Here is a 12043-nt window from a genome sequence, read left to right as displayed (position 1 = left end):
ACAGCACATAAAAAGAATTATCCATCATGATCAAGTGGGATTCATTCCTGGGTTACAGGGCTGGTTCAATATTTGCAAATCCATCAATGTGATCCATCACATTAACAAAAGAAAAGATAAAAACCATATGATCCTGTCGATAGATGGAGAAAAAGCATTTGACAAAATACAGCACCCTTTCTTAATAAAGCTCTGAGATTATTATTTTGTTTTTATAAGTTTTCCAACATAGTCGCATTTAGCTTTCCCACTCTACAGGTCTTGAAATAAACAATGCTGCCCTAATGGTTAGGTGCAGTTGCTACTTCATTTCTTCAGGGCTTGTCCTCAAATGTCATTTTGTTCTAAACTGCATGTGATAATTTAACAAATTGTGATCCATGCCAATGGGCCACTGCAAAGCTATCCCATTTCTGCCTGCAAAGAGGTCTTCCTTGATTGATAGGGACCATCCAGAAGGATTTGAAGCAACAGGGAAGACAGATGCTGCTGGAGGTAGTTCCAGAGCTGGATAACTACCCTGGCTTCACTACTTCTGCCCTTATAAGTATATCACAGATGCCTCCTATTGGCCAAACCTGAGAGGCCAGTTGTCAAGGGAACCTGGGAAATGTAGTTCCTACAATACAGAGCTGAGCCGTAGAACTGGGAGGGGATCTGAGGGCAAACAGGTGAATGACTGGCACAACTGGAAATGCCCAGATGTTAACAACTTTATTCTTATTGGGCATTAGTAGGGGAGACAGTGGGCAGGGAAGGATGGAGTGATTCTGAAACAAAGTGAGTTACTTTGAATATGTAATTAAGGTTCTGTGGTTTTATTCTTCACTATTAAAGGTATTTGTAAATTCTTATTTTGTAAGCATGTTACGAAGACATTCACTTTTCTCAAACTTATTAAAAATAAGACTAGTATTGTTTTAGTCTTTATATGTGAAAAAAGGTGTGTAACTCTTGCTGTACTCTACATAATAATAGCTACTTATGGTAATTTTTTTTAATTTGTTTTTGAGAGAGAGAGAGAGAGAGAGAGAGAGAGAGAGAGAGAGAGAATGAGTGGGGGAGGGGCAGACAGACAGACACAGAATCCTTGAAGCAGGCTCTAGGCTCTGAGCTGTCAGCACAGAGCCTGATGTGGGGCTCGAACTCATGAACCATGAGATCATGACCTGAGTTGAAGTCGGAAGCTTAACCAACTAAGTCACCCAGGCGCCCCTACTTGTGGTAATTTCTGATGCTGCCCTTCTGAAATTCTTCTGTCTTTTCTTATCTGATAATGCAGCTGTCTTTTTCTAGCCTGGCATAGTAGCTCAGTGCTTTCCTACATGATGCCTTTCTAGCTTTGCCTCTATCCACCATCTCTTTCTTGACTGTCAGAAGTAAATACTTTTTGCTTTTCTTTGAACTATCACAACATTTTTTACCTCTTTTATAAAACTTATCCCACATGCCTTTCTATAGCATTTCATTACTTGAGATCAGGGACTCCATACTATTTGTTTTTATATGTTTTCCTGTGCTTGACACAGGAAGTTTTTAATATTATTTAATGAATCATTGATTGGATTTTAGAATTTTAGAGTGGGAATGTACTTTATAAATCATTTAGTTCTGACTCTTTGACCTATCTTCTGTCATACTACTCATGGAAGTATCTTAGATAAATTAGATCTAGTTATTAAATATATAGTTGCTAGATATTAGATGAATTCAATGTTAGTTCATTAAAATCCCTGAATTTTTGGTACTTTTATTACTTTATGCTCCATCAGTAATGTCATAATCAAGAGAAATAATATAGACAGTATTTACTGAAGTACACTTTGATGCAGTTTGCTTCTTTAGAAAAATATATTTATTTTGAGAGAGAGTGGGAGTGGGGGAAGAGCAGAGAGAGGAGGAGAAAGAGAGAGCGAGAGCACACCCCAAGCGCGCTCTGTCCTGTGGGCTCAGATCATGACTGGAGGCATGATTTCATGAGCCGAGACACCATGACCTGAGCCAAAAGCAAGAATTGGACACTTAACTGACTGAGCCACCCAGGTGCCCTGATGTAATTTGCTTATTGACTTCATTTAAAGAATAGGAAGAAGAGAGAGGAGTGAATTTTTTGAAGTATTTCCTATGTGTCATCATTTTTTCTCTCCTTACTCATGACTATTTCTGATGAAAAACTTGCACTTATTCATGGGTTCCTGTGGCTGGCTCAGTCAGTAGAGCATATGACTCTTGATCTCAGGGTTGTGAGTTCAAGCCCCCAAATGGGCATAGAGTCTAAACAAAAACATAAAAAAACTCCAACCAATTTCTCTTTATTTTTAGAAGATCATAAAAGAATTTTTCATTTTTATTATTTTCTCTAGGGATTCTCTAGAATTCGAAAACTAATGACGTCATTTGGTGAGGCTAGTGCTTCTTTCTCAGTCTTTTAAAAAAGTATAAATTTATAAATTCTTGTCTCATAAATATTATAGAAACAAATTTCTCTAAGACATTTAAATGTTTGCGTGCACAATTTCATCATCTTGGTGACATATTTTAATATTGGTTCATGATCTCAAAATCTGTTGTTAGCTGGCAAGCTATGAGAGCCAGATTGCCAAGCTGCGATCTGAGGTTGAAAAAGGAGAGGCATTGCGACAAAGTCTGGAATATGACCTGGCTGTTGCTAGAAAGGAAGCTGGTCTTGGAAGACGGGCTGCTGAAGAAAGGTTAGCTGAGGCACAGAGGATCCAAGAAAAACTCTGTGGTAAGACTAGTTTTATTTTTTGTCACGTTTCGGGTTTTATCCTTATTGTATATCATTGCTCCCTGCTGGCTATGTTTACCCACTAGGGTTGGGGTGGGGGGGTGTTTCGATCTTTGGCCTTTGATGGACAGACTTTGCTGTGTGGATACAAAGTTATGTGAACATTCATCTACTTTACATTGATTTTTTAAAAAAATGTTGTATATGTATGGAAAAAGGGATTCAAAATTCTGTTAAACACTTTGTAGAGCAGTTGTTCCATGAATAGTCAATCAGCAGAATCACATAGAGCTTAAAAAAATTTGTAGGCCTCCTATCACATGTAGTCTGAATTAGAATTTCTAGCTCAAGAGAATCTATATGTTCAAGAATTACTGCAAGTGATTCTGTTGATTCGCGAGGTTTGGGAACTATAGGGTTAGAGAGTAGTGCCTAGAGAAGAAAAAGGTAGCGGATTTAATCCTCAGTTACTAACTGTTATATAGCATATGAACATTTAAAAAGTCTTGGGGCACCTGGGTGGCTCAGTCTGTTCAGTGCTGACTTTGGCTCAAGTCATGATCTCACGGTCCATGAGTTCGAGTCCAGTGTCGGGCTTGGCTCAGGTCATGATCTCACAGTCCGTGAGTTTGAGCCTTGTGTTGGGCTCTGTGCTGATAGGTCTGAGCCTGTTTCAGATTCTGTGTCTCCCTCTCTCTGCCCCTCCCCCACTCGTAGTCTGTCTCAAAAATAAACAAACATTAAAAAAAAAAATCTTTTTGTATAATATACCTAAAGAAATGTGCCTAATATAAGTGTATAACTCAGAGAAGCACCCATATCACAGAATGGAAAATTACTAGAAGTCCTTCCACATGGATAACTACTACCCTGATTTTTTTCTTTTTAAGCTTATTTATTTATTTTGAGAGAGAGAGAGAGCACAAGCAGGGGAGGGGCAGAGGAAGGAGAGACTGAATCCCAAGCCGGCTTTGGGCCATCAGAACAGAGCCTATGTGGGGCTCGAACTCACAACCTGTGAGACATGACCTGAGCCAAGATCAAGAGTCTGATGCTGGACTGACTGAGCCACCCAGGTGCCCCTGCTACCTTGATTTTTAATAGCAAGAATAAATTGTGCCTCTTTTTTGTACATCATATTAAATGGAATCATATAGTATGTACTTTTTTAGATATGGCTTCTTTCCTTCAACATTGTGTGTGAGTTTATTCATATTCTTTTATGAACTTTGTATTAATGCTTAGTATTATATTGTATGACATACCACATATATTTATCCATTTCAGTTAATGGACATTTGAGTGATGTCCAGTTTTTGATTATCAAGAATAATGTTGTTATTTTTTTATGAGCGTGGGGCTCATACAACCCTGAGATCAAGAGTCGCATGCTCCACCAACTGAGACAGCTAGGTGTCCCAGTGTTAGTATAAAGTTCTTGTATGTAGCAGTCCTTAATTAAGAGAATATTGAGCATGAATTCAGAAGATTTAGCTTTAAGTCCTGGTTTTACCACTTACTGATATTTTAACTTAGGTTGTTTTATTTATTTATTTTATTTTATTTTTTAATGTTTTATTTATTTTTGATACAGAGAGAGATAGGGCATGAGAGGGGGAGGGGCAGAGAGAGAAGGAGACACAGAACTGGAAGCAGGCTCTAGGCTCTGAGCTAGCTGTCAGCACAGAGCCTGACACAGGGCTCAAACCCAGGAACATGAGATCTGACCTGAGCCGGTGTCGGAGGCTTAACCGACTGAGCCACCCAGGTGCCCTGAACTTAGGTTGTTTTAAGGATAAAATGAAAAAACCCAAAAGGTGCTTTATTAACCACATGAGACTAAACAAATGTTAAGCTGTAGTTATTCTAAAGGTTTTTGTCCCTAATTGTGGCCAGCTGTCTTGGATTATTGCCATTGGTCAAAAGTATTTTTGATTACCTCTGGCATTTAATAACAACGCCACTACCTGGAACTTAAAAATGTAAGACTTGAAAGGCACTAGATATACAAGTTAATGACTTTGATTTAATTATGAGGAGATTGAAGTCCAGAGAAGGTAGGATATTATTTTCCTGATGTCAAGTAATTTCAACAGACACTTTACAGAGGAAGATAGAAGAATAACCATTAATGAAATTAAAAATTCTTTTTCTTTAAGTTTATTTTTGAGAGAGAAAGAGAGTGAGCATGAGTGGGGGAGGGGCAGATAGAGAGGAGACAGAGAATCCTAAGCAGGGTCTGAGCTGTCAGTGCAGAGCCTGATGCAGGGCTTGAATTCATGAACCATGAGATCATGACCTCAGTTGAAATCAAGAGTCAGATGCTTTTAATCAAGTAAGCCACCTAGGCACCCCAAACCCACGTTTTTTTTCTTGAAAGATTTATTTATTTATTTAAGTAATGTCTACACTCATCATGTGACTTGGACCCCAAGATCAAGAGTCATGTGCTCTACTGACTGAGCCAACCAGGTGCCCTGCCAAAAACCCTACAACATTTGACTTATTTTCTTGAATAGGAGAAAACGTAGTAGAGTGCAGCTGGTGCTATGGGTGCACCTAAACCTGGGCATGCTTCTAGGAATTTCTCATACTGCAGCACCTGGGTGGCTCAGTCAGTTAAGTATCTGACTTTGGCTCAGGTCATGATCTCATGGTTTGTGAGTTTGAGCATCATTTCACATGAGCCCCGCTTCTCTCTCTCCCTTTCTTTCTCTCTCTCTCACACTCACTTGAGCCCTCACTCTCTCCTAAAAAAAAAAAAGAAAAAGGAATATGTCATACTATTTCATGGCAAAATCACTGTTGTCTGGAGGGGAAGAAGAGATTAGGAAATTAGAGAATAGATTGTTCTGAAACAGTGAGCTTTCCTAGAGTTTCTTGGTGTGAAGTGGTTAAGTCTTCTGTCCTGAGATCATGCTGTAATGAGATCAACTCCAACATCTAGGTGTTTGAACTCCTGGGGGTTTAATCTGTGGTTGTAAATATACCTATTATTCTTTTATATTTTTCATAGCTCAGAATGCAGAACTTCAAGGAAAAGCAAATGAGATCGAGAAAGCATTCCAGACTTCCCAGCTGAACTGGAAAGAAGAATGCAGAAGATTTGAACGTGATTTAGAGGAAAGAGATAATATAATTCAAAATTGCAACCGAGAACATGATTTACTTATGAAAGAGAAAAGCAGACTAGAGAAAACTCTACAGGTAACTGATTTTTATAAAGGAATTTTTCTATATTCATTGAGATGTGTTATACATTAATTGAAGTTGTCTTTGGAAAGGAAAATAACTACGAGAAATCAAGAAAATCTGATTTCGTCTCACCTACCCTTACTCTTTCCCTCTTTCCTTTCAGGAGCATTTTTGTGGGTCTCTTCTGTAATATGCTTGAGCAGTATATTGATATGTATACTGTTTCTTTTGTGAAAAACAGTTTGAGATCTCTGATCAAACTAAAAAACTCAATTTATGTGGGATTATAAGAAGATGAGAACCCGTAGCCCTTTAGGTCCAGTAGCATAAAAATTTAGAATTTTAGAAATGTGGGCCCTAGATTTAGGTCTAAATATATGATAGATATAAAAAATATTTACATATCTGATATAAACTTCATTATCTATGTAGAACACATTCTATTTAGACATGACATGAAAATATTTGATGACCTTTTACTGAGCTATTTATTTTTCCATTTTTTCTTTTTTTTATTTAATATTTTTATCATTTATTTACTTTTGAGAGAAAAAGACAGAGTGTGAATGGGGGAGGGGCAGAGAGAGAGGGAGACACAGAAGTTAAGCAGGCTCCAGGCTCTGAGCTGTCAGCACAGAGCCCGATGCTGGGCTCGAACCCACAAGCTGTGAGATCATGACCTGAGGTGAATCAGACGCTCAACTGACTGAGCCACCTAGGTGCCTCTATTTTTTTTTTTTACTCTCTAAAGTAAAAGTATAATTTGACTGAATTTGCCTACCCCATTGAAGATAGATTTTTAATTGCCTATATTTCCATGTTTTTTTAAAGCTAGAAGTTTAAATTAAAAAAAAAATGATAGCAATGCTTTATATTTACCATTGGCATAAATGGCTCTATAGAATTCTAGAATTCTTTATTAAAAGTAATTTTACACAAGCATTCTCTCAGTATAAAAGTTTCAGCACGAAGGTTCATTGTCAGCAGATCTTCTGATTTTCTCCATGTCAGACAGTTTGTCTCTTGTCTTGGTGCTGTGTTCTGAGACCCTAGAACAGGGCCTGGTGTTTGCAAGGACTCCCTTAGTAGCTGAATGAGGGGGAGGCAAGGTGGCTACCGGTGTTCCAAGTCCCTGGGGGGCCCTGTGTAACCTTCCCCACGAAGAACATCTTGCAGCTACGAGGAAAGAAATGTAATAGCAGTAGGCTTCCTAAATAGTCAGTCAGCCTGAACCTCAGATTATAAGTTCTTTCTGTGAGCTTGCCCAGCTACTTGATAGGAGAACTCAGCTTAATTTTATGCTGTTGGCTTTGAACTGATCTGTGCAGACTTTGGGGGAATTTGGGATTGAATAAGAGTCAAACTATTTTACCCAAAGGGGAAAAGGCTCAAGGCCCTTTGTGATGGTTTTCCATTAGTGAAAGTTATAAGGGTAATCTTTATTATGCAGATTGCTTCTACTGTTTATTTGGACACAGAAGGCTTTCCCCACTTCTCATATAAACCACAGACTCTTTCTTCTTGTGTTAATGGGACCTTAGTTTTAAACCCTATAGATTAGAAAATTGGATTTCTTGGGGAACCTGTATCTTATATTTTTAAGAGTTTAAACCAAATTAGGTTTTATAAAATGTAGTATAGCTAGGAATCCCCCCAAAACACCTTTTGTAAATATTATCTGTAGAACTAGAAGTTAGTTATTGTCCAAACTTTAAAAATATATTTTTTTGACTTTTCAAATTTTTAACATGCTGATTTGCTGCACAAAACTTATTCCCTCCCGCCTTTAGTAAATACAAGTTCTCTGTCAGATTTATATTACCAGGAATAATCCAGTTTGTTCATAGGCAATTAGAACTTTACATATTATCTACTTTACATAAAGAGGAACATATAGGTTACATATAATCTACTTTGTTTTTGTCTCTTTATCATATCATTTTGTTCAAACCACTGAAGTTGAATTTTTTAGAGAATTGGGTTAAATATATGCCTCTCTCTCTTTTTTCTTTCTCTCCAATGTTGCTTAAGTTAAATGGATAACTAGTTTCTTATTCACATCTACATTCTGATGCTCAAAATATGATATGGTTCTATTAATAATTGTAACAAATTAGAATGAGTTTTAGCAGTCTATAGGTAAGGAGAACCCTTTATATGCTTACATTGGGGCTGAAGAAAGAAAGATGACTTTCATTGATTTTATTCATATAAAGGAAGCATTGGAAAACCATCAGGAGAAGAATGAGATGGAGTCTCATATCAGGGAGACAGCATTGGAGGAGTTTAGATTACAAGCAGAACAATGGGAAGCAGAAAGAAGAGAGTTACAATTTATAGTACAGGTACTTAAAAAATAATAATTCAGTTCCTCAAATATGTCTTCTTAATGCTTATTATATTAAAAATTACATTAGTGCAATAGTTGGCTAGCTTACCCCACGCAAAAATGATCCTAGTCTTTGATTTCTGAAAGGCCGTATTTCATTGTAGTCACCTGACAATATGGGCAGCTGTTACTAGCAGATACTACCAGAATTAGAGTTGGGTGACCTCATTGCACAAATACTGTGATTTTGAGAAGGACATATATATACATTTGGTATTTTATTTTTCCAATTTAAAATATGAGATGGCTCACTTTAATAGTATAAAGAAATAGAATAACTGGATCTTAGATATTAAAGGATGCTTATAAATTAATATAGCATAGTGATTTTTCAACTCTTTTGTTAAGAAGAGCAAATTCTTTTTCTTTTCATTTTAAGAAGAGCAAATTCTTAACTATGTTCTATTTGCCCCTTTCTTCCAAAGCACAGAATCCCCAAGGCTTCAAATAGTCCAGTTGGAAAATAACTGATTACATCCAACCCCCATTGTAGATGAGCAGATGGAGATTTATGATTTCCTCAGCTCATAGACTGAGTAATTAATGTGGGGGAAAGACAACCAGTCACCAGATTCTCACTCTGGGGTACTTTGCATTTTATTTCAGGAGATTATATATAAATTATTTTGAAGGAAAGATAAGATATATTCAAACTGTTAATTAAAGTAACTTAAAAGAAATTTTCTTCATTTCTCCTTTGCTTATTTTGTACAAGGCATTTTTTTTCTATATAAAACAACAAATTGAAGTATAATCTTTGTAGATGTCCAAGATATGCATTCTTCACAGAACGGAAAAAGCTATCTAAAAATTTTGTAGTAGTTTTATGTTAGAAACAACTGTGCAAGACAAAGGCTGTCAAAAACATGCAGAGAATAAGAGTTCCCCCTTCTTGAAGAGCGAAAGCTGACGGTAAACAGTGGAAATACTGGATTGGTTGTATATGTAAGTTTTCAAAATGCCAACAAATACCCAAACCTTTGGTCTTTGGGCAATGCTTTTCTTACCAGTTACTCCATATGTAGATTCTGGAAAGACATTACTATCAGTCTGTAGACCTCTTGGTATTCTTAGAGTCTGCTTGTAATTTGTGTAGTTTGTTCATTCATTGGTTCATTCATTCCTTAAGTACATACTGAGTTTCTGCTATGGATACTGAGCGTACAGAACTGAGAAATGATTTCTGTCCTAGAAGATTTTAAAACAGAGGGACATGTAAAGAGAAAATATACTGTCATATAATAAAATTTTAAACAAAATTCTATGGGATCATGAAAGAGAAATGTATTAACTGCCCAGGAGATTAGGGAAATCATCACAGAGCACATGATATTTGAACTGTTGTTGATAATTATGTTAAAGGCTACCTAAAACAAACAAGTAAACATTAGTAAATGAAAATATTCTCTTCATTTCTAAACACTGAGAAATCTCTGGTGCCCCCAGTCAGTAGCCTGAAATTTGTCAACTATGATTCAGAGACCTTCAAATGTGTGGATGGTGTGATTCAGATGCGGTTTCTAGGTCAATGAAATGTATGTGGTTATACCAGACTTTATATTATAAAGCAGCAAAGGAATATGGTATCTTTTTTTTTTAAGGTTTATTATCTCTTTTAAGTAATCTCTATATTCAACGTGAGGCTCAAATTCACAACCCGAGATCAAGTCACATACTCTACCGACTGAGCCAGCCAGGAGCCCCTCTATCAGTCTTTAATTATTATATATGGGAAAGAGTAGGGAATATACTCCTAGTTACTACAACCTTTTAAAGATATATTTTTTAAAGTTTTTATTTAAATTCCACTTTGTTAACATGTACTTTAATGTTAACATAAGATAAATTTTATTGTATTTTATAACTGAAATGTTCAGAGCTCAGTCTCTCACTTTCTTGTCCTTTTAAGATTAACAAAAGAAAACTGTCCTTCCTTTTTAAAGCAAATTTAAGAAACTATTCGTATTTCTAAGTCTTTTTTTAAACAACTTGTGGGATAGTTTGAAATTCTCTTCTCTCCCTATTGGCTGTTGATGGGTTTAGGTTTCCATCCTATAATTAGATGTTAGTATGGTATAGTGTTCTCTTTGTGTAACTCTCTAAGGGAATTCAGTTTTTACAATAAGTTAAAAAAAACCCTTCTAAGTGAAACCCCATCTTTAACAGACAAAGCAGGTGTAGTATTTCTTTCATCTGGGCTTTAGAATTCAGACCCACTATAAAAAAAAAAATCTTAATTTTATGCCATGTCTCCTTTCTCCCCTAGTAATTGAAACGCTAAATAGAGGTGTACTTCTCTGGAATATTAATGGGAACTCTAGTACAGTTACCTCATTTAAAAAAAGTACTTCTCATTTTTTTAAATGCGTGCCCTTTTTTGATAAATTTAAAAACTCCACATCTTTCTTTAGCATTCTTTGAAATTTCAAAACAAATCAAAGGCAAAAAGCCCCCACCCAAACAACAAACCCAAGCCAATTTAATGTAAAAACAAAGTATTAATATTGATTTTGAAATGTATTCTCTTTTCTTATCTTTATTAAAATTTTTAATTTAAAATGGCCGTTTCTTGTGTTTTTTATTAGTTTTTCTTCATTCCTGCCATCGCAATGTGAACTTTGAGGATAGTTATTTGTTCCAGGCTTTTCTATCATAGACAGTGTGAGACATGTAGCAGTAAAGGGTTGTTTTATACTGCCATGCCCTTTCCTTTGTCATTTTCCCAGTTCATTTCAATGTAGAAGTTATCAGGAGGATTGAAAACATCTAGAAGACGAATGTATAATTTTTCATATTTGTTTTGTTTCCCAAATCCTATAACTCAATCAAGAAATAAAATGATCCTTTGCTCCTTCGCTGACTCAATTTGGTTGATGCATATAGGGATTAAGGGGTAGGAGAGTTCATAATGGCAAAGAGCATGAGAAATGTCGATTGAAAATTGTTCTGTACACTAAAGACAGGGGAGGAAGAGTGGGGAGCAGTGATGGAAGATACCAGAGCACACTAGGCATTCAGCAGGCTGCACATTAGGGATTCAAGGACAACGTGTAAAGATTGACTTGGTAGGCACGACTGTGATCTAGGGATAGCTTGGAGAAAGCTCCATGGACACAAGTATTTCAGAAGTTTGCCTGTGAGGCTCTAGACCAGCAAGGAGCATTTCTTGGCAGTTTCCTAGGAAACTGCCCACTGGAGCCCTGTGTAAGCACACAGCATAGACAGGGACTCTGGAGCTGATACTGCCTGTTGTTTTCAAACAGGAAATGCCTTTATATTCAATTTATAAAATTACTATATATTGTGCTCATTGTAAAAATGCCCTAATTTAGGGAAATTTAAAAGCAAAAGTGAAGGTCTTATGACCCCCCTCAAATCCTGCTCCTTATCTGAGGAATACAAACATTTATCATTGAATCATATAAATGGAATTATATTCTTCAGTCTGTTTGTCTGTCTTCTGATATCGTTATATTATTCTTATAGGTGTTTGCGTGGTTTTCTGCCATGTGGACATTCCTAACGTACATCAATCCCTTATTGATAGACATTTAATTTCCTTCAGTAATTTTTTCTCTAGTTAAAAATGATTTGGGAGGGTGCCTCGGTAGCTCAGTCAGTTAAGTGTCCAACTTTGACTAGGGTCATGACTTGCAGTTCACGAGTTCAAGCCACACCACATCAGGCTGTCGTGCTGCCTGCTGTCGGTG

General features: G+C 36.6%; 1 protein-coding gene across 1 annotated transcript in view; it reads left to right on the top strand.

The window, feature by feature from the left end:
- Positions 1-12043, top strand: part of CCDC171 (coiled-coil domain containing 171) — a 287055-nt gene that overhangs the window by 23725 nt on the left and 251287 nt on the right. The window contains exons 5-7 of the mRNA XM_029919663.1: positions 2575-2749; positions 5766-5956; positions 8161-8289. Of these exons, the coding sequence (XP_029775523.1) occupies positions 2575-2749; positions 5766-5956; positions 8161-8289 (495 nt within the window). The remainder of the gene's footprint in view (positions 1-2574; positions 2750-5765; positions 5957-8160; positions 8290-12043) is intronic.

Source organism: Suricata suricatta, chromosome 13, assembly GCF_006229205.1.
Source record: "Suricata suricatta isolate VVHF042 chromosome 13, meerkat_22Aug2017_6uvM2_HiC, whole genome shotgun sequence".
Lineage (NCBI taxonomy): Eukaryota > Metazoa > Chordata > Mammalia > Carnivora > Herpestidae > Suricata > Suricata suricatta.
The sequence above is the reverse complement of the archived record's forward strand: the minus strand, read 5'-3'. Positions and strand labels throughout refer to the sequence as shown.